The sequence below is a fragment of the Syngnathoides biaculeatus genome, chromosome 2 (genome assembly GCF_019802595.1).
Source record: "Syngnathoides biaculeatus isolate LvHL_M chromosome 2, ASM1980259v1, whole genome shotgun sequence".
Taxonomy (NCBI): Eukaryota; Metazoa; Chordata; class Actinopteri; order Syngnathiformes; family Syngnathidae; genus Syngnathoides; species Syngnathoides biaculeatus.
Genome location: NC_084641.1, coordinates 16,406,622 through 16,430,745, shown reverse-complemented (window position 1 = coordinate 16,430,745; position 24,124 = coordinate 16,406,622). Strand labels below are relative to the sequence as shown.

The 24,124-nt window shown below is 41.7% G+C and overlaps 1 protein-coding gene across 1 annotated transcript; it reads left to right on the top strand.

The window, feature by feature from the left end:
• The first annotated feature begins 5,830 nt into the window (after positions 1–5,830).
• Positions 5,831–22,555, top strand: LOC133509775 (insulin receptor substrate 2-like). Its single transcript, XM_061837126.1, has 3 exons — positions 5,831–8,711; positions 9,225–9,712; positions 19,254–22,555. Exons 1-3 carry the CDS (start codon positions 6,055–6,057, stop codon positions 19,256–19,258), a joined length of 3,150 nt encoding a protein of 1,049 aa, XP_061693110.1. The 5' UTR covers positions 5,831–6,054; the 3' UTR covers positions 19,259–22,555.
• Positions 22,556–24,124: the final 1,569 nt, after the last annotated feature.

The following is a 24,124-nucleotide window of genomic DNA, read 5'->3' as shown; positions in this document are numbered from 1 at the left end:
TGTCACGTGACACCGAGAGCGTAAACTAATATAGACACCATAAAAAATAGATCACGCTTTACACGTCTTGTACTATTGCTGAGATACGTCTCCGCGTCCGCCATGTTCAAGGTGGCAGACTATCATAAAATAATTACTAATGACATAATTACTCAAGGCCCAGGGGGCAGATCTGGCCGACCACATCATTTTATATGGATAGAGCAAATAATGTGCGTCTCCTTCATGCTTATTGCGAGTTTGTACAAAAATTGCTAACTTTCTTCACTTTTCAACACATTGAAATATTGGAAACATTTTTTTCTTCTTCTTCCTTAAAGTTGAACAATTGTTGAACATTATTTTCCTTTGGTTCGGATTAAAAAAAGTAGGTACAGTGGTTCCCTGAGATAGAACTAACTAGCTTTATATATATTTTTTAATATTTTTATTAGCATCATACTAGTATCAGAAGCAGAGTCAGCCTTATTGGCCAAGTATGTAATAACACACAAGGAATTTGTCTCCGATAGTTGGTGCCGCCGTACATGAATATGTATGTCGTCCATAGTACTATGAAGAACAATAGACAGTCAACAGTCGTTGACGGGGAAGGATTTTGTTTTGGTTTTTTTCCTGATAAGAACTCACAGTTATGCAAGAATGCAGTATCTTCTAGCATTTAGAGCTGTTAGAATACCCATTAAGGCGATAGACCAGTGTAATGACAATTGTGCCCAAGAGTGCCAAGACTTCAAGGTTTTTTTGTAGAGTAAAGGGACCACCTTATCACCCGTGTTATAATTTACATTTACAATTTACACAATGGCATTAAATACACAATATCGTATGGCGAAGCGTAGTAGCCTAAAAAACACAGATTCTGTGTTTCACAAATTGTTCATCGCACTCAGTGGTTCCCAAACATTTTATGTTAGGGTTAACCTGAAAAACATGACTACGTTTCCCAGGCTGTACTCTTTTTACTTTTATTTTAGTGCAGGAGTTGAAGTAGTCCTACTTATTACCTTCTTTATTGATTACATAAGGACTATAGCGGTACTTCCCCTTAGAATAAGTGCTTTTGCTGCTTCTGTCCTGGACATGCATGGATTTACATGTGCATCTCACTCAATTAGAACACAGTACTCCCTTTCTTGGCTGAGTGGAGCTGGGTCCAGAGCTCCTGTTGTGCCGGCAGCATTTCCAGAAAATGTCTGATGGTTATCGTTCATCCGAGACAGTGTCAATTTGCTTGCGTGTGTCCAGAGACACGCACCACTGGGACTCAGTTGCCTGGTGTGGGGCCACTTCCTGTTGACAATCAATAACTCTTATGACCTTGTGAACTTCTTTGGAGCCTCTCCTCACTTGCACTCTTTTTCAATAGAATTTACATGGCCACTCACCACATGCAAGTTGTTCAGCTGTTTTCATTACCGTGTCGTGTTCTACATTGTCCTGTTCTTCCCTCACAGGGTGTAGCAGTACTGCCCTCTGACTATATTCAAATACAATGTGACATTGTATTATTCATATTAAAATGATTTGTTTTGCTTACTTTTGTTACAGCTAATGTCCTCTCTAATTTTTTTCTCCCTGCCATCTCCTTTTGCTTTCCGTCACTCCCTTTTAAAACTTTATATATGGAAGTAAATATACGCCAACAGGATTTGAATGTGAAATACCACAGAAAACAGAATTTGAATTTAAAATGTAAAGTGATCACGGGAGTGCTAGAGCCTATCCCAGCTATCTTTAGGCAGGAGGCGGGGTAAACCCGGAACCAATTCTAATTTATTGAGATGGACCTGTATTTGATCTGATTACATCAAGCAAGTTGTTATCTGGTTACTGAGGTGTGACGAAGTGAAAAGTCGCAGCTGACTGGGGATGCTTCCAAATGATATATAGTCACTGAACAACCAGCGTTGCAGATACTATAGATTAAGGATAATCAGCTCATCATGTTTCATTGTTGATCTCATGATGTGATGCCATCTTTTGTGTGTGTGTGTGCGTGTGTGTGTGTGTGTGTGAGGTTTATCACCTAACTTGCTGGAATAATTGCACAAATAACGGACAAGAAGTCGTCTTTCTTCTGATCAGGAGGACGTGAGAGCAGTTACAGTCTCCAAACACGTTCTGAACCAGCCTCTCGCAGACTTTTTTTTTTTTAATTAGAAAACACATAAATTCAAAAGGAGGGGTGATCAGATGAAATGAACAAAGGCACATGTTTTGGTGATGATTTGGCACATTGTTTGGTTCTGATGGAGTTGTCCTTGGCCACTTCTGGGAAGATGCTGTTGCATCTGTGTGTAGGAGCTCGTGCTGTGAACAAGACTCTTCGAAGCAGGGATGATACTTTGGCTTTGTTGCAAGTCCATAATAAATATATTAACGATAATTCTAACTGTGTGTGTGCGTATGTGTGTGTGTGCATAGGAGAGACATTTGACCCTTGCCCTTTTTTTCAGTTTTGCACAAGTGCTGTTTCATCAGCGCTAAACCTGCTTGGAGCATGTTTATCAGCATTCGCCACCTACTCTAACCCTTACATATGAGCAAACAAACAAAAAAAAAACACCTCCATTCAGATTTGGTAACTTCTTCTTCTTCTCCTTTCGGCTTGTCCTGTTAGGGGTCGCCACAGCGTGTCATCTTTTCCATCTAAGCCCATCTCGTGCATCTTCTTCTTTAACACCCACTGCCTCATGTCCTGCCTCACAACATCCATCAACCTTCTCTTTGGTCTTCCTCTCCCTCTTTTGCCTGGCAACTCCATCCTCAGCACCCTTCTACCAACACACTCACTCTCTCGCCTCTGAACATGTCCAAACCATCGAAGGCTGCTCTCTCTCACCTTGTTTCCCAAACATCCAACTTTGCCTGTCCCTCTAATCCGATCCAACCTGCTCACACCAAGCGAGAACCTCAACATCTTCCTTTCTTCTACCTCCAGTTCTGCTTCCTGTTGTCTCTTCAGTGCCACCGTCTCTAATCCATACATCATGGCCGGCCTCACCACTGTTTTGTAAACTTTGCCCTTCATCCTAGCAGAGACTCTTCTGTCACATAACACACCAGACACCAGCTGCCAGCAGATTTAGTAATACATTCCCAATTTAGAAAAACAAAGGAAAAAAAAGGACTCCAACTGATTATTTAGGAAAATGGAAGAAACAGAATAAATGAACAATGTTGCATCTTATATAGAGGGATATCATTTTTCCAGCAGTAAATTTGGTAAATCTCTAGGTAATTGACCCCTCCGTGGATATTGCGCAATCCACGTCACTGACCAATCAGTGGCCAGAGATCTGCATAGACCAAAGCCCGTTTTTGCTCCCGCCATTTTCTCAGACAACATTGCATGGTCCAGTATAGGTTTAGTTAGCGTTTTATCGCGTATTTGGGTTCTTTAACAATAGATATGGTTAGGAGGTGTAGTCACGGACTTTGTAATAGTGACGACAGGTATCCTGAAAGGCTAGTTGGTGGAGTTCGATTCGTACCCTTTCCAAAACCGAAGACCCAGTACGAAAAATGCCTTCGATGGATCAAACTTTGTGGAAGACCACATCATCAACTAAATCCATCTAATATCAACCGGAACACATATGTTTGCACGAAGGTATGCCCTAAATTTGATTCTTAATACACGTCTCGTATAAATGAATGAGACGTTCTCCGCTAGCATAACACCGCTACGTGTGAACGATTTGACACACTTATTCTTTGTTGAGCGATATTTAGCGATGATCGGACTGCACAAACGTATTGATTTCTTGCTGGCTCGCGGCCGAAGCTTAACCAGACTGTGTTTGCACGAAGATATGCCCTAAATTTGATTTTTAATACACGTCTCGTATAAATGAATGAGACGTTCTCCGCTAGCATAACATTGCTACGTGTGAATGATTGAATGAAATCAGAAGCACGGCGTCTCTCTCAGTTAAGAATGTATTGTATTTAGACTCTATAATATATCGTTGATTTGAATGAAATCAGAAGCATGGAGTCTGTCTCAGTTCAGAATGTATTGTATTGTATTTGCCATTTTTACCGTTTGTCTTACGTCAGCGCACGTGGCGTGACGTCACTTCAGGAGGCGTGGTTAAATGCCCTGTACGGAGGGGTCAATTCACAGATGGATGTGGCTCACACACCAGTATTCAAAATCTTTTGAAGTGTTATGCACTTGTCAGTTTATTATCTGGTCTCAGTCTTGTCAAATTTAAAACTACTTTTAAAATGTTGAGAAGTCACCAACAAGTTTTGTTGTTGTTACCAATTCCCTTTTTAAAAATCAATTTAACAAGAGTAGAAAACCGTTTTTCCTTCACATCTGATGGCAAAAGTAGCTACCCATCAATTTGTTGCGTATATTTAATAGTGAGATGAGACGATTATCCAGTCTCGCAGTCTTAACAACCCTCCAAGGGGACACCATAAGTTCAATGTGGCTCGTGATGAAAATAACACCTCTGCTCTAATTGTGTGTCTAGGCTTTCCGCACGTAATTATGATGTTCCAAAGGAGATGTGTTTTTTGTTCTTTACGTTTACGCAAGTGCTTTAAATGTTCTATTATGAGTCGTAAACCCTTGAGATACTACATACCTTGTTTTTGAGGGGATCTCGTTAAAATGTGCAGAGTAGTAGGGAGGCAGACATACCACTGAGCCCAAGTTCCACTACTTGTCAGTACTCATTGATACCAAGTCACTCGCGCTTATATCTTGCAGTTGTGATGAAAATGTTTTAGGCCATTCTCGTTTAAAAAAAGAAGAATAATTTTTCTTGAACAGAGCATGAGTTTCGCACAAATATCACACCTTTTAACTGATATTTCAACATCAAGGTGCATCCTGTTCTAACATTCATGTTCCACATGATTCTTAAATATAGCCTGTAACACAAGTCACTTCAATTGTTTAGTGTCTCCATCTGAACATTGGGGGTTGTGTTTATTCTGAACTGGTGGGAAGGAGATCCAAGTGCGTTTGCGGTTAAAATACATAACATTTATGCCCCTGTATTCCTCCCAAAATAGGTTTGCAGAGTGTTGAACGTTTTTGGGAAACGGCAGGTTTATCTCGAGTGGTGTAATAAAAATAATGGGAAAACACAATTGTTTTGCACTTATTTTCAAATAAATGACTCATCATTTTTCTCGAGTTCCTCACTTGATCAAAGTGTAGCTAAAAGGCCAGATGATGGCGGCATTTGTCCACATTGCATTTCCAATACAGTAAGTACGTACGCTGAACCCTTTGACACGTTTGCTGAAGTCACCCCCCCTCTGATGTAAGGATGTTTTGTCCGTTCACCAATAGCCTTTATGACGTATGTAACGCAAGACCATGCATCTTTAGGCTTGTCAAGTGGCACATGTCAATCGTTTCCAATTGCAGTATTCTTCTTTTTTTGCAACCAAGTTGAGTTAAATGCAGTCGCTGATAAACCGTTTGCCCATATGATGTGCTGCACTGAAATACGATGACTGGTTTATTCACTGGTTTAAAAATACGCCAGCACTATGCTTATATAACATTTGGGACGTCAGGCTTGTTTACAAACGCTCGTGCCAATGTTATTGTATCAAATTCATTCAATATAAACATCATTTTGAAAGGTTTATTGATCTGTGTAGCTATCATTGGACGGAACCTCTACTGTGTTTTGAATAAAAAAATAATTTTGAATGGATTTCGGCGGCCCTTTTGGAGGCACGTACGAGGGGCGTGGTTTGCCATGTTTGAACGATCAAGAAAGCCAATAGACGACCTCGGTGTTGGATGATTGACAGACGGGCCCCCCTATGACTCAAGTGTTCTCTTCTGGTTTTAGAGCAGCGCGTCACATGTTGTTTTTCTCCACAATCAGACCAGTCCGAGGGGAATCTTCCTCGCAGTGTGTTTTTCTTGTTGTTGTTGTGGTTGTTGTTTTTGTTGTACTTTTATACTTTGAATACCGCAGCGGACACCTAAGCTATGGATCAAATGCAAGTAGCGTCGTAAAATATTGAATTTGACCGTTTCGAATTGACCGGACTGCTTAGTGACGAGCGATGGCAAGTCCCCCGGGGGCGGTGGAACACCTGTTTATTAATGGGGTGAAGAAGTATGGCTACTTGAGGAAGCAGAAACACGGGCACAGGCGCTTTTTCGTGCTGAGGGAGTCCGCCGACCGCTCGCCGGCTCGACTGGAGTACTACGAGAGCGAGAAGAAATGGCGGAACAAGGGCGCTGCCAAACGGGTGATAAGTTTGGACTCCTGCCTCTGCGTCAACAAGCGAGCGGACGCCAAACACAAACACCTGATCGCCCTCTACACCAAGGATGAGTATTTTGCCGTGGCTGCGGACAGCGAGCAGGAGCAGGAGAGCTGGTATGTGGTTCTCAGTGAGCTCGTTGCAGAGGGGAGGGTGTACGACAGCCCCGCTTCCACCTCCTCCCTCGTCGGCTTTGAAGAGGCCAACTATGGAGTCGTTAGCCCAACGACAGCGGCGTACAAGGAGGTATGGCAGGTCAATTTAAAATCCAAAGGCCTGGGTCAAGTGAAGAACCTCACGGGAGTTTATAGGCTCTGTTTGTCCAGCCGAACCATCAGTTTTGTGAAACTTAACTCCGATACGGCTGCTGTATGTTTACAGCTCATGAACATCAGGAGATGTGGCCACTCTGACAGCTTCTTCTTCATTGAGGTAGGGCGGTCAGCGGTAACTGGGGCTGGGGAGTTCTGGATGCAGGCCGAGGACTCTGTGGTCGCCCAGAACATCCACGAGACCATCCTGGAAGCCATGAAGGCCATGAAGGAGCTCTCCGAGTTCCGGCCCAGAAGCAAAAGCCAGTCAGCCAGCACCAACCCCATCTCGGTGCCCATGCGGCGCAACCTCAATAACTTGCCCCCAAGTCAGACGGGCCTGGTGAGGAGATCCAGAACAGCCAGCGCAGCCGGAGCATCTCCAGGGAGGAAGTTTTCATCTAGCCGGGTCAGAACCTCCAGCGAGGGTGACGGAAGTGTGCCGCGGCCAGTATCCATGTCGATGCCTGTGAATGGAAGAGCTGTGAGTCCAAACGCTGCCTCTCAACTCAGCAGGTCCCAGACTCTGAGCAACGGACGCACATGCAGGATGCTCGAGTCATCCTACAACCTGTCCATGCCAGTGTCCAACTCCCCCCCTGCCGCGTCCATCCCCATCAGCATGTCTCCCCGGTATAACCTCTCCACTCCCAACAAGGGTGGACAGTCTTTCAGTTGCAGCACCTCTGGCTCCCTCAGTGACACCGGCTTCATGTTGTGTGATGATTATGTTTGTAGTCCAGTTGAAGCAAAGTTCCTCCCCCTGACCCGCAGCGACACCCCTGACTCCCTGTCGAGCACCCCTTCGTCCCGTGACATGAGTGACCCTTGTGGCTACATGCTAATGGTGGCTGCAAATGCCATTAAGTCAAGGACAGGTGGTGAAGGGGTGGGGATGGATAAAGCTTACAGGAAGCGAACCCACTCCCTCACCACGCCACATCAACAGAAAGCAGTGACGCCGCTGTCTTCTGCATCCTTGGATGAGTACACACTCATCCAGGCCCGTGATGGACACAACTCTCATTCTGCCTCACCTAAAATCTGCTATCCAGAAGATTACGGAGACATAGAGATTGGTTCATCCAGAAGCTCTAGTAGTAATCTTGGTGACGATGGCTACATGCCCATGACTCCAGGTGCAGCGCCACAATCTGCAGGTGCAGCGCCACAATCTGGAAAGGTAGACAACTACGTGCCCATGAGCCCCATGTGCGTGTCTGCACCAAAGCAGATCGTTAACCCGAGAGTGCACCCTCACGGGGTGACCAGCAGGGGCTACAAGACCAGCTCCCCATCCAGCATCTCACTGGAGGAAAACGGCTACATGAGAATGTGGTGCGGCTCCAAGTCCTCCATCGAGAGCCCGGACAGGAATGGGGAATACATGAACATGTCACCTGGAACCCTACCTCCACTCCAACCCTCCCCTGACGACTATATGGGTTTAATGACTGGAGAGCTGACATCCAACAGATCAGTTTACCAGCCCAGCTTCCTCTCAATCCCTGCTAATGTCCAAGCCTCCAAGAACGATGACGACAACCAATATGTGTTGATGAGCCCTCACAGTTTGAGGCAGAGGACAACGGATACGGACTACTATTCTGTAATGCAACCTATTGCAACTCAAGACTCACCGCTGAGTCCTTCAACAGCTTCCCCAGTCAGACAGAGCCTAGGTCAGAACCTAACCCACAGAGTGAGGCTCAGCAGACCAAACAAGCTGTCCCTCGACACTCTCAGGACCCTGCCTAGCATGCACGAATACCCCCTAACCGGAGAGCCCCGTAGTCCCGGAGAATACATTAACATCGATTTCAGTGGCACTCGAATTTCTCCTCCCTCAACGGAGTCCACAGAGAGCCAGTCGTCGTCTTTGAGTTCCAGTGACGAGGGTCCTAGGAGGCCCTGTCTGACTTCCTTCATCAAACTGGAGATGGCCTTGCAACAGCCAAAGGAAGATGACACTGTTGCTGTACTTGACCTATCCTTGTGTCCCAGCTCACAGGAGGATAAAGTGTACAATTTGGATGGACAAACAGAGCCAGGAGAAGGAAATGGGGGTGGGAATGACTACACTGAGATGACATTCGGGATGACCAGCTCACCTCCACAGCTTGTTCCTCAAAACACTACAAGGTATGTTGGTTGTGTTTTATCTATTTATTTATTTAACCATGGACTGTAGATGATTCAGGAATGACCACAAGTCAAAGGAAGTTCACCATTTTAGGGCCCAAGACTTGTGTCTTATATTGAGGAAGTAGTTCATTTCACAAGCTAATGGCTTATTGTAGTACAGTGCCACTAAATGGGCTTCTCCTATCATAATAAATTGTACACATTAATACTAGGCATGGGTCAGTTTCAAGCTAAAAGTTATCATCAGTGGTATGTGCCGGTGGGTTTTTGTTCTGTTTACGTATCCTCATGTACCTCCAACGCATTCGGTGGAAAAAGTTGTATTTTCCCCCAAATATTTCAAAATAAGAAATTTTTGTGTTATAAATGCACTTCCAAGATCTGTGAAGTCTGGTTATTTTTTCTCTCAGTTATCATCCAGTCAGAATTTGATACTCAGCCCAGAGATACTAAGATGTTTAATACTGTGTTGGATTTAAGTGTCCTTTTTGTTGTAATTGGCTTCTCTAGTAGCAAGAGCGACAGAGGGAGAAGGCATTCGCTGGAGGAGTCAGCTGTTCCAGAAGGAATTGGTGTCTTCCTCCTTGGAGCTCCCTCTTCGTCTGTACTCGACCCTGACTCCTCTGCCAAGGTGATCCGCGCCAATCCGCAAGGACGGAGACGCCACAGCTCTGAGACTTTCTCCTCTACGACCACTGTGACGCCGGTCTTCCCTTCGTTTGCCCGCGGTGAGACCGGAAAGAGGCACAGCTCCGTGGAGAACATCTCATCGCGGAGCAGCGAGGGTTCTGATGACGAGTACGGCAGTCCCGTCAACCGGCAGAATTCTGCTGCTTACCCAAACAAACTGAACTACATTGCCTTGAACCTCCTGGACAACAAATGTGATGAACTGGTTGTCTTCAAACCGACTAACAGCTGCAAACAGGGTATCCATGGATTACACAGCACGCCATATGTCTGCTTGGGCTTCAAGGAGTCTGCAACTACTGCCAAAGGTGAGACTTTTTTATTTTTGCAACGTTTCACCTTAACTTTCTTTGCTGGACTTTGCAACAGTTAAATACGTCAAAAAGTGTCCGCCGATTTTCACATGTAGTACCTGGTGAATAGATAGTCTTTAGGTGCTTTACTGAGTTTATTTGTAACTCGTAAGCAATGAAAGGAATACTGTAACGGAGAGAGGAAAAAAAAGGCAGATGCGCAAATCAATTGTGAGAGGGAGATTAGGAATTCTACAATGTTAACTTCCTTATCGGCAGAAGAAAATACAAAGTGTTTTAGATGTCATGTTATAAATTACAGAAAGTGTTGATGTATGATCATCCTAAGACCTTCTCATTGAGTCATACTATTATTAAATTTCACACCGATTTGATTGGTGGAATCAGTATTGGACGATCATGAGCATTTTATGCTAATCGGTTGATTGGCTTTACTGTCATAATTCGCAGATCCGATCAATGATGTTCTTAATGGGCTCCACAAATAACAGTTAACTCCGTTTCGCCAGTGTGCCCAGAATATTTAAATACAAAAGGGAGTTTCAGTGTGGGGGAAGAAATTTAATTACAGTAAGTTAGTACTCATTTTCTGTTTTACTGTAATGTTGATTTAACCCGACTGATTAGAATATGTGATTTGACCAGAGCAATTATTTACAATGTTTATTTAGACAAGGCACATATTTTACAATACATATTTACAATGAAAAATCTTGCACCACATAAACAAACAAAAATGTCACACAAAGTAGGTACATGAATTGCTGTATGTACTTACTTCCATCTAATAGAAGATCATTCATTTGCTCTCTCTGTCACGATGCCTTACTGGCATAAATAGATGAACGAAGTACATTTAGTTTCCATATATATTTTATTTTATTTTATTTATTTATTTATTTATTTATTTATTTATTTATTTGTTTGTTTATTTTTGGGAGCAATTCGGTGCATACAGTAAATGACCAGGAAATTTAAATACTCATTCCTCCATCTTGTGATTGGATGGGTTATTCTTTTTTTAAACTCACTGATCGTGCCTCAATAATGCTGAATATAAAACCCACTTATTATAATTAACCGAGAACAGTAATAATGAAATAGTAATCCTAAGTAAACAACTGGTAATAAAGACCTTAATTTCTGACTTGTGAAAATAATGAACATTTTTAAACCTCTTTTTCCACAACAGCACTTTCAATGTCCTTGTGCTCTTCCTCCAAACTGTACCTTTGATGACTTACTGTTTGTTGTAATTTATTTTTGTGGCCGTCGTATAAATCTTGAAATTAGATAGGGCCTTCATGACAAAACTAGAGGCATGCAATGACACTTGCTGCACCTTATGTATTTTCACAATGAAAAGGCATGTGAAACGTGGCTGAATCCTAACGTTCAGCCCCAGTAATGAAGGCCGCACTAAGCTGCTGTGAAACGTGACTGCGCCGAGAACAGTGAGGTAAACAACCCTGTGAGTGAGCGTGACGCTGCTGCGCGTGTAATCCGCCAGTGCTTTCACTTGCAGTACAGTTTGTTCATAATTTCTAAGAATGAATTTATTTTTAATTAAACCCAAGAGTTATTTTTCAACAAAATGACTTGGAGCGACGACTACTTTTCTGTTCTCCGATAATAGCAATATTCGCTATTATAATAATACTAATGACTATAATAGCTAAAAGGGTCTAATAATAGCAACACGTTTCTATGGTTTGTCATTGACAGTAAAAAAAGAATTCCTCGTCGAGATTAGATTTTGTGAAACGATTCGTCATTGGGCCGAAGTAATACGAGCTTGTTGTTTTTCATCCGGCTCGGCGTTAAGGATGTGTTTGTTGCACATCGATGTGACCTTTGTGGACCCCCCCACCATATGATCGATACGCTCCCAAAATATCACAACGAACAAAACAGACCAGCATCCGTCGGAAACGGAGAGGGCCAAATGTCGTGAAATTTGAACCTGTGCACAGTGGGCTCACATGTTTCTGTGGACACTCAAAGGCTAGACACAGCATGTGGAACTTTGAGAGCTGACATGTGAGATCAGGCACAAATGAAGTCCTTGAAGGCAAGGAGGGAAAGAAATAGTGGTTATGTTTCCATGCGGCATTTGGTAATTCTCTGTTTCATTCACTACCTCGAAAAACGTACAGCTGCACATCAACTATAAATGAAGAGAGAAGTCTGAAAATACAATGTTCTTTCTCATAATAATGATGGGATGGGATTTATAATATTATTGATAATTATGAATTAAAAATGAACCTCACAAATCGTAAAGAACAACAAGTCATAACAGTTTATTAGGTTAAAATTCTGGGCTTTAATGATCCTGAGCAAATAAACATGTTTCCCATGTTTTTAACAACCATAATAGACTGATGGAGTGCAATCACATTTTTTGCCCAAAAAATATGCAACTCTTGTCACTGCAACAATGGGCAATAACGAGACTAAAGTAAAAACATATGTACACACATCCAGTTGAAATCATACACATTTTTTTTTGTCTCACTGTCCAAAGTCAAATCACATTAAACCTCTCCTCTTTCAGGTCAGTCTGGACCACCAAATGTTTTTAATTTCCTTCAATGCCACAATAATGATGGAGAGATTTTCTAAGACAATTTTAATATTATGTTATTTGAGGTTAAAATTTACACACATTTCCATAGTCTCGGGTAGCATGTCCTTTTAACTACGTGACTTGGGTCAAATGTTTTGGGAAACTTGCCCCAACTCTTTGCCCTAAACATAATCATACCAAAGTTATTTGTTTTAAATTTAGTACAAATGTGATACATGATTGAGCTTCCCTGCCCTTCATCCAACACGGGAGCCAGTCAGTGGGGTGTTGTCCTGCCTGGAATTTACTGTATGTGGGAAACCTAAGACACACAAGCAATGGTGCATAAGCTAACTCTTAAGCGCGCACCTTGTGGCTGTTACGCCATGTGACAACAAGAAATTGTCTCATTTTCTCTCTCCCCAAAACTGGGCGAAAGGCAGGGTACAGCTTGAACTGTGCACCAGCCAAACACGGGGCACGTATGAATGAACAACCATTCACACTCGTATTCCCTCCTGTGGCAATTTGGAGTCTTCAGTGAGCCTACCATGCATGTTTTTGGGATGTGGGAGAAAACCACAGTACCTGGAGAAAACCCACACAGGCATGAGGAGACCATGCAAACTCCACACAAGCGAAGCCGGATTTGAACCCGGGTCCTCAGAAATGTGAGCCAGATACCCTAACCAGTCCCCAGGTGCCTTGTCACAAAAGACTTAAATATGATTTCAAACTCATTGGACAATATTCTGCTTCAATGGCTTAATAAACCGGTACTACCACCAGACAAAAGAAAAACCTTGCTCTTCCCTGACATCCAGTATGTCTTTTTCACTTGGAACCTATCACTTCAACATACTTTCTTGACGCCAGTCACTAGGTCATATAATTAACCTTGTTCAATCAATATAATTAGCAAACTAACAAAATTTTGAGCATTTGAAGGGAAAAAAAATTGTTGGGGTAAGTGTTTAATGTTTAGTCAATTGTTTTGCTGCTTGGCTGATGTGATACGAACAAGAATGAATTCATGCATAATGGGAAAAGATGTGCAAAACCCTGCTCTTCTGCCTCATTAGGCCCTTCACTTAGCAGAAGTAAGAAAAACAGAAGGGGAGGGGTCACTGTATGTATTGGGTGCTGTGCAGGAAGATAAGTGGAATAGATGGCTGCTCTTTAACTAGCAAAAACACTTACTGGGATGGCAGACCTGATGGCTCGTTTGTGAGATTCCGTCCTATTGCTGTGTCGCGCCATGTCTGACTCCTGCACCATCAAGCATCTCTGCAGATGATTACTGTGGCTGGAAATGGTGGAGGCAAGACAGAACTTTAGTCGAGGGGCAGTGATTGAATATTTTTAGAATCGTTTAGTCGACCAATTAACCACTGATTCATTGAGTCAGATGAAAATGTATTATTATTAATTGGGTGGTGGCGGCACGGTGGATCAGCTGGAAAGCGTTGGTATCACAGTTTTGCGGTCCCGGACCCACCTGTGTGGAGCCAACTTTTCTCCGGGCACTTCGGTTTCCTCCCACATCACAAAAACATGCAACAGTAATTGGGCACTCTAAATTGCCCCCAGGTGTGATTGTGAGTGTGGCTGTTGTCTGTCTATGTGCCCTGCAATTGGCTGGCAACCAGTTTAGGGTGTACCCCGCCTCCTGCCGTTGACACCTGGGATAGGCTCCAGCACTCCCCGTGACTCTTGTGAGGATAGGCGGCTAAGAAAATGGATGGATGGATACTAGGATGGTAATTAATAGCCTTGTCCCAATCCAATCGTGAGATTTTGAGCATATTAGTGTGGGCTGAAAAAGGTTGGCTTTTCTTTTTAGTTACGTTGCAAGCTATATTAATATATATATATATATATATATATATATAAAATTTTAATGATTTTCATTTGTTCTGCCCCAATGAAATGAGTGGGAATGCCATTAATTTATCAAAGCCTTCCCCAAAAAACAAAAGAAAATGTATGGTGTGTTTTAATGAGAAAAATATACCATTGCACTCAAAAACATAGAGAATGCAACCTTTTTTGTTGCACTTTTTGCTTTGGTTGAAAGTGCAACAAAACTTTTAACATATCACTGAGAAGAGTTTTGTGAACTAAGTGTGATGATGACGAACGAATAGATTTTAAAAATGAATGAGAAATCAGGTTCAAAATTGAGAAGAATTGAGACGTGAGAGGAGTGTTGCTGAAAGCTGTTAAAATCCGGCCTCAAGTAGCAAACAAATACATGTGCCACCTTCACGGCTTCTTTCTTTCTAGTGATCGGGACATCACATGCTTTTGCGGGGTTGCTGAGAATCAGCCTTTGAGCTGGCATTATGACCCTAAATCGCATCAACAGGACCGTTTTCCCTCCTTTGAAATTCAGTGGGCAACGCACTTCTGTGGCCATAGAGTGGTGCTTGAAAAACAGTCAAACCAGGGCCACACTTTCCGGTCCCCCTGGATGAATTTTTGTGAGGGAAGGAGCCTGTGAGGCTAACGCCACTGACACTGTTGTACGAGACCCCCAGCGGCTTCTCTAACAGCTGGCAGTGGGCCGCGACGGAGCGAATCTGCTCCGTTCTACCGCAGCCTCGCAACACAACATGCTTTGGTGCCAGATGGCAAAACACATTACTCAAATAACGCCCACACATTACACTTCAGGAACGATGTATTTTTTTTTTCCAAGTTGTCGGCATACTTTCATGCCCTGTTGCATGCTATACTGGTAGAACTGGTTGAAGTTATTTATGAGGAAGGAAGTGCAATTTCCCTGAACGGCCACTGCATGGAGTAAGGACGGTAGGTTTTTATACGGCCTAGTTTTTAGCCACATACAATTTTAGATGGTGAAAGAGAAAAAGAGAGGTATATGTCAACAATTCAGTCCTAAATTGTTCTCAGTCTTTGCTCATTTTGATCATTTGAAATATATTGATTTCCATCTTCTCAGAAGAAAATGTCTGGAACTCAAGAATGCATTGGCAATTTTAATTCACGTTTCACCTGTTTTTTGGAGCAGTATAGAGTCGGTATTGTATCCAGAGTTCTCAAAAAAGTTGGTTTGGTAAAATATGGCACATTTAATGCAGTTATTATATGACAACATGTATTTTCACTCCTTATTCAAAGAGTAGGTTCCAAAGGGTCACTGATAATGTAGTGGTACTTTTACCTGACTTTGAGGCCCCATAGCTCAGTGGTTAGAGCAGGGGTGTCAAACTCATTTTTCTCGTGGCCCACGTCGTAGTTCCGGTTTCCCTCAGTGGGCCATTATGACTGTGAAACAAAAATATTTAGTCATCTCATCATATTTACATCATCAATTTATGAACTAGTTTTGGAATCAGAAATCAAGGGTAATGTATTTTCAACTATTCACGTTTGGTAACACAAAAATGCTTGTAATATCTCTACTTTATCATTTCTAACATATGACAATTTGAAATTTTAGTACAGAGTTTTACTAGAATCATGGAAATTGACACTGTAGGTTTGGATTCGCAGGCCACATAAAATCATGTGGTGGGCCAGATGTGGCCCCCGGGCCTTGGGTTTGACACCTGTGAGTTAGCGCATTGGTTCAATGAACCAGGTATCCCACTAGGGCCTCCAGTCCCCGAGGGGGGTTGCGTCAGGAAGGGCATCCAGCGTAAAAACTGTGCCAAACAAATATGAGCATTTCGCTGTGGCGACCCCTAACGGAACAAGCCGAAAGAAACTTACCCGTAACTGGCTTTGGTGCAGGCGATGTGGGGTCAGTCCCCTCTCAGTGACACTATAAATGTGAATGCAAATGGGTGTCAGCGTGTATATGTACCCTGGGATTGGCTGGCAGCCAATTCAGGGTGTACCCCACCTCCTGCCCGATGACAGCTGGGATAGGCTCCAGCACTCCTGCGACCATTGTGAGGATAAGCGGCTCAGAAAATGGATGGATAGATGGATGGAGTTACTCTATGCTGTGGTAAGGACGGACACACCATCTGGCCCCCCTATAAGCCGAAAGAGAATGCTATCTGTACTATGGGATTCCTCAGGAAGATTAGCAACATTTGCATTCAGGTCCCCCCCCCCACCCCCTTCTATTTCAACACCACTGACTCAGTAGAACCTGCTGGTTCGTTTAGTTTTCAAATTCAAGGGTATCAAAAAGCGTCAACCCAAAGTGAATTCCCATCCCTAATGGTTACAGGAATTTCAACAGGAGGATTTGCTGTAAGTGAGGGATAAGAGACAAACAAACAGCGCAAAACCAAACAAAATGAGCCAAAAGTTGCTTGTTGGTAACTTTAAGAGTAATTATAGTCTACTGGTATGTGAGAAACATCACTGAATTAACTTTCACTGCCAGCCCTCCATGATAACATATTTGATCTCTACGGCTGTCAGTGGCAGTGAGTTGAACTGTTCAAATTGTGCTTCATGTTGCAATTTTTTATTTTTTTTTTAATCCAGTATAGTACCTTTGTTCAGTACAGTCCAATTGTATTTAAACCTCCATAGAGTGACTCTCTGACATGAACTTAATGTAAAAAGCCTGAATTTCATTTTAAGAAACAATTTGGTTTTGTCATACACGTGTCCAGAAAACGCACGTTTGACAGCTATTTCTTCTGTTTCAGCAAGTTTTGTATCTGCTTTGGCCATATTTAGCTAAGACCGTCCCCTTTCCTCTGATTGGTGCAGACGTGTAGAAGATCCAACCCAACCATTTGCAAGAGAACTCGTGTTAATGTTGACAGCGCTGGGTGGAGATGTCGGTGGCGATCTGAGCTAGTGACTTAAATAAGATTGAGGAATTCCAATGAGCTGATTTCAGGCCTCTCGGCAGGCACCGTGGGGGCAGTATAACAACCCAAATACATTTTTAAAGCACTTAGTTTGGGAATATTGAGGTATTGATGATGTAGTTCAATACATTTGAATCATTAAGTACATTTTTAAAAAATGTTTCCTATAGTGGGTGACGCGTCCAAACAGCTTTAATGGGTTTGAAACCAAGGGACCAGTTAATTTGGTCTAACAAGAGGGACACCAAACAAAAGTTTTGAATAAAACCAACCATTGGTTGCAAGTCTGAAAGCAACCTCAATGAACTGCGTTTTCATCAAAGCGCTAACCTTTTGAACTGGACATGCGCTCTCAAAGAAATGTGCTGCACACATGCGTATCCAAGCACATTAGGGCCACGTCACTTGATACTCGATACCGCGGAAAACAGCCACGCATGTAATGTAACACAGCAGGCAAATTGTGCCACACTTTCCGGTCCGTGCGCATAGTGTGCATATGTGTGCTGTGTAAGTGTGCGGCGGGATAAAGTAGGCTGGGATGTTCCAGATAGATGTGTGAGCTGCTCCATAAGTGCGTGGCCAGCGTAGTGCTGGCCTTGGCTCCAATGAGATTATATCCTTTGCAGCGCAGATTAGACAGCAAGCCTTGTTGCCTACTATGGAATCAAAGCATGTCTGGGTACATACAAGCTGTTTTATATCATCATGTAGCTGCGAATGATAAATGCGGTGAAGAAAAGTATTTGAACACCCTGCTATATTGCAAGTTCTCCCTCTTAGAAATCATGGAGGGCTCTGAAATTTTCATCATAGGTGCATGTCCACTGTGAGAGAAAGAATCTAAAAAGAAAAATCCAGAAATCACAGTGTATGATTTTTTTTTTTTTTTTTTTTTTTTTTAAGCGATTTATTTGAGAAACCCATCTGATCTAGAGAAGATCTGTGTGGAGGAGTGGGCCAGCCAAAATCCCTCCTGCAGTGTGTGCAAACAACTACAGGAAACGTTTGACCTCTGTAATTGCAAACAAAGGCTACTGTACCAAATATTAACATGGGTTTGCTCAGGTGTTCAAATACCTATTTGCAGCTGTATCACACAAATAAATCTTTAAAAAAAACATACATTGTGATTTCTGGATTTTTCTTTTTAGGTTATCTCTGTTACAGTGGACATGCACCTACAATGAAAATTTCAGACCCCTCCATGATTTCTAAGTGGGAGAACTTGCAATTTAGCAGGGTGTTCAAATACTTATTTTCTTCGCTGTATATTGATGGAACTAGAATGTTACAACAATCCATTCTAGATTTGTAGTGTTCTATTGAGATGTGAGTTTCATTTGTTCCATTTACTTGTATCATTTTTCCGCAGTTAAATTCATGGAAATGCTATATGTTTAAGCCTTCCCCCCCAAAAAAGAAATTGTCAGTGTTTTTTAATTGAGAAAAAAGGAAATTAGTGCTCTATTAATATTAGAATTTATACAAAAACACATGGTACTAATATAATCAAATAGCATGTGACTTAACTACAGGGGGATTAATATAATAGTCATACAGAGTAGACCCAAACAAGACTCTAATTCTTTTTTTTTTTTTTTTTTTTTTTTTTTTTAAGTCCGCCAGATGTCACCATGCAAGGATACACAACACACTAACACGCTGTGTCGACACAATTGGGGACGAGGTGTCATTTACCCATCACTAGTGCTTAAATCAGGAATAATTTGTCTGGGGAAAATGGACACCGCGATGCTTCAAGGCAGAGATTTAGCCCCGATTTAGTTTTGTGATCATATTATCGAGGTATTCGTGTTATCCTGAAAAAATTTAAACATAATTTATTCCATACAAGCATTGTATTAATGTACGTTTAGGTCGAAGTTTCCATTTTTTGCAAATAAAGTACATCCGGTAATTATTGCACAATTAGTGTAGCCCCGCACTTCACTGGGTGCCATGCTCACAGCTTCTAATTGGTCATCTTCTGCTCAATTGGTGGCCATAGCAATACAGCGTCCTGACAAAGATCATCACTCTGCATCCCATTGTAATAATGTAATAATGACCATTGCTGAAATGCTTCCGACCTGTGCAACATGCTTGCTTATTTGATGGAAAGTGTCAAATAAATGTTTCTGTCTCTTCTCTCTTCCAGATTGAAGCAGTCATCTGTCTTGCGTTCCACATGACCCCTTTTACCTCGATAACCCCGAGAGATGGCATGCAACCTCGACGCTACACACACACCCATACACACCTATGTTTAAAGTAGGCCACCATTTATGCATGTTGGGGAATTAGCTGAGGGTAAGTGTGTGTGTGTGTGTGTGTGTGTGTGTGTGTGTGTGTGTGTGTGTGTGTGTGTGTGTGTGTGTGTGTGTGTGTGTGTGTGTGTGTGTGTGTGTGTAAAATGGAGCACCAATTCAGTCAGTGAACACTGTTACCATGAGGAGTGTGTGACATTCACAGTATAGAACTATATTTGGTGAGTTTATTTATTTTAAGAGGACGAATGTCTGTGTCCCACTCAATGCCTTAATCGTCTATATTGTTCTCCACGTGTTCAGTTTAATAAGAGATATAAATATTCTATTACTGTATGTCTGTTTGACTTCTATATTGTTATTCGCTTGGTAATATAGTATTATTTCAGAAAAAAGTACATTCAAAGTATTTTCTTAATTTGCTATTTATTCTCACAAGATTATTTTTTTAACCAATCCTAAGGAGATATATTTCTAAATATATTAAAAATGGATCTGAACTCCGTGACACCAGGCATTGCACTGCCCTTTTGAACCTTTTCCTTGGGTCACGTGACCCCACAGGCTGACGCTTGCTCCGTGCATGCAGGCCCCGCTTTACTCTGATCCCATTGGAGTGGTACAAAAGTGTACTGCATTGTAGAGAGAAGCCATGCTCTGAAGGCACCACCGTGGAAACCGCTCCGGGGTTCTGCTGTGGAGAAAGAATTGGTTCTCAAACTGGGTGGGGGTCAGTGAGCTGTAGCTTAGAGATCTGCTGCAAAATTATATTTAATGAATTATGTTGTATCATTTAAGAAAAAAAAAGTGTATGCCCACTTATGAGGTCCAGTCAAAGCAGCATAGTAAAATAATTACTTCTCCCTACCTTAGTGTCTTGCTAATTAAAAAAGCACTGATATGACTGTGATGATACATCACAGCAATATGACGTCCATGCCTAAATGTTTCCTTTTTATCTATTTGTTTTAGACCAATATTATAACAGAAATGAATTCTAGTTGCGCCTCAGGAGAAAAAAAAAGGTGTATTTTTTTTGGACAAGACGAGTTGAATTCATTCTGTGACCATGCTTGTAACTCATATCACTTGTATCTGAAATCATCTCTCCCCATTGTATGAAAGGAAAAATCGCATTAATCTTTCCCAGCCTCGTCCAAAAATCTTTGGAATGCGTTTGAAAGAAATAACTCCGTATAAAATAATACCCCGTAAAAACATTAGTAGTAGCATCATAGAAGATAAAGAATTCCACCTTTTTGTGGCTCCTTCTGGTCTGCATGACTTGGCCACCAGGGCCGTTATAACATAAGTAGACACGTAAAGAAGAGTTTCACAAAAAAGATTGAACTTTTGTCATGGTTTTCGCAGGGGATAAAGAATATACTGTATGCTTGTGAGTATTTTATTGTTTGTTTCAGTGTTGATGCACTGTTTGCGTTCAGATATGGTTACGCTGCCACGTGTAGATGCTATTCGTTAGCCCCTCTGTGGCGTTTTGCATGGTTTTTTTTTAGCATTAAGCTAAACAGAATTAAAGCATAGCTATGTGGTAGCTTGCAATACACATGTAATTCTATTTGTGTTAGGTTAAATTTGACCACAAATTTCCAGTGGGAGTGCCATTAAACAGCTTGAAGCCTCTTTTTTTTTTTTTTTTTTTTTTTTCTCAATAATTTTTCAGTATCTGCCAAACCACCGCTTGAGAGATGAGTTCACTGTGACCATAGTGTGCTCATACTGTATCTCGATTTTTTTTATTTGCCAGTTAAAGCAAAAACATAAATCCTGAATGACAGTTCCTATCATGAAAACTCGTACATCACATCGCTTGTATCTGATAGCGCCGCTGTATTGTAAGATATGAGTTTCTTCCCTTATTCAACTTTAACTTTACTACAACTTTATCTTCAAATAACTATTTTTATCATGACAAAACTTTTTTTTTCTCCAAACAAAATATATTTTTTAAATGATAACACTTTTTTTTTTCGCAAAAATAAGTGCATTTTTAATTCCTATGCTATTTAGGGGTATACCTTGTGGTAATCAGCCTCAGCATTATGAGCGAGGTGTCAGAAAAATGCCACCCCCAAGCCCTGTAAGATATTCCAGGACCCAAAAAGTTTGAGAACCACTGGTCTGAAGAACTGATAATAGAGATGAGATTCAAGCATAAATTAATTGTCCCTCAAAGAGCTTTTAAGTGGGATGCCGCACTTGGCTTATTCGGCGATGGCCAGCGTACTTCCCGACCTTTGCACACCGTTCGTCTTTGCATCTGCGTCAAAGCTAACATGACTGCGTGTCGTTTCTTTGCACTGCTCCTATAAACGCTGCGCACTAAATAAAATGTTCGATCTCTTATCTTAGGTGACACTTTTGAGGCGTCCATTCATCTGGTTGCAATATTCAAACTTTGTGCTCACCCCCCTTGTCTTAAAGCAGTCAATATTAGATGTCCTCCTTCCTTTGGTGTCATACACATGTGCCGAAACCACCTCCACACTTTCAGGGTACAATACGAAGAACTTGAAAACCTTAGAATCAGGTCCCAAAATATCACTGAGCTGGCTATAGATTTAATAGTTTTATGACAATAGAGCTGTGTACCACGACGGTACTGCTATTCATATTTATTATGTACCACGATGTGAATATGATGTAAATAGATAGAGTTTAACTGAAAACAATTGTGAGAAGACAGAGAATGAATACATATAGATTTGACCTGTGTTGGATATTTACACTATTGCTATAAAAATGTTTTGGCAAATGTTATTATATTGCTTTCAGATTTTACGGTGTATTGTATGCTTTCTCCTTCACTGTCTAAAAGCAAAATATTTAAAGATAAAAATCAATGGCCTTGTTGACAGACTTTGACCTGATAATATATAATATGCAATCGTGACATGAACATGATGTAGTTTTTAACAGTGGAACCAAATGTAACAAATTCGTCTAGTATTATAGTTGGTTTCGTTTGCTGTTGTTAAAAAATATATATGTATATATATTCTTCTATATTCTGGCCAAGTGTTTTGTCTTTTGTGTCAGTCTTCCATTGTACATACAACACTATGTTCTGTTGTGACACAAGAAATTATAATGATTTATGGATTGTGGTGGTCAATTATTGCTTTGATCTGTATAGATTGTGCGGTGACCTAAATAAATTTATTTAAACCAGTACCAAGGCTTTCCTTGTTTTGTTTGTTTTCATTGGGGCGCATGTTGTAATGACAATCTTCTTAGTTTCCATATTCAGAATCATTGATCATGGTGTTTTTTAATTTCTGCAGATGGTGAATTGTCTAGCTGTAGGCTCTACGTCATTTATTCACGGCTCCTCCAATTAGTGTTTGCCAAAGCCTTTAGCATATTGTGAAAAACTTTTAACGTTTCAATAAACACAAATTGCAGGGCACAAAGAAACAAACCGAGCATTCGCACTCGCAATCACACCTTGGGGCAATTGTTGCATGTTTTGGGGATGTGGGAGGAAACCGGAATGCCACGCAGGCACGGGGGAGAACATGAAATCCACACAGGCAGGGCCGGGATTTGAACCCCGGTCCTCAGAACCGTGGGGCCAGCGCTGTCACCAGTTGTTCCACCGTGTTGCCAATGGAATGTGAAGTCCATCCCAACTAGTATATACTGCATGTATAAATGAACGCCCTGAAGAGGAATTGGCTCGGGGCTGATTCCTGATGCTTTCTTACCTCCCCCTAATCTTTAGGCTGTAATCTTAAATAGGAAAATCATGACAAAGTTCACTTTGAGGCTTCTTCATACCATAGAGTCAGTCAGTGCAGCCATTGCCATTACCATTTAAGGTGTGTCTGATTCAGCCCAAATAAAGTTCAGATGTTCTAGTAGGCTTTTATTCGTCATTCTTTTTCTTCCTGGACAAAGGCCGAGGTTTTTGGCCTCATCAGTATTAAAAACTGGCCTTATAAAGTGAAGATAAGCATCTGAACACCCTGCTACATTTACATTTAGCCACATTTGAGTAAGCTTGTTTTGTTGAGAATTGAGAGTTGTGACGTCTTAGCACAAAAGGAAATGGTCAGCCACAAAAAACAGGTTTGCGTGCGGATTTACAGTGAAGAAAATAAGTATTTGAACACCCTGCTATATTGCAAGTTCTCCCACTTAGAAATCATGGAGGGGTCTATAATTTTCATCGTAGCTGCACTGAGAGAGAAAATCTGAAAATAAAAATCCAGAAATCACAATGTATGATTTTTTTTTTTTTTTTTAACGATTTATTTGTGTGATACAGCTGCAAATAAGTATTTGAACACCCGTCTATCAGATGGAATTCTGACCCTCAAAGAACTGTTAGTCCGCCTTTAAAAGTCCACCTCCACTCCACGGATTATCCTGAATCAGATGCACCTGTGTGAGGTCGTCAGCTGCATAAAGACACCAGTCCACCCCATACATCAAAATTATGATGTGACTTCACAACAACTTAGTAACACGCATACAACACAGGTGCAAATGAACGTGCAACTCCAAAACCATCATGTCAAATGAGATTATTGCCCCAAGGTGTGATTGTGAGTTCCGCTGTTTGTTTGTTTCCGTGTGCCCTGAAATTGGCTAGCAACCAGTTCAGGGTGTACCCCGCCGCCTGCCTGCGGTTAGCTGGGACAGGCTCCATCACTCTCGCAAGCCTTGTGGGGATAGGCGGCTGAGATAATGGTTGGATGGATGAATTCATTGGACTGAATTGAACTTGAATTAGAAA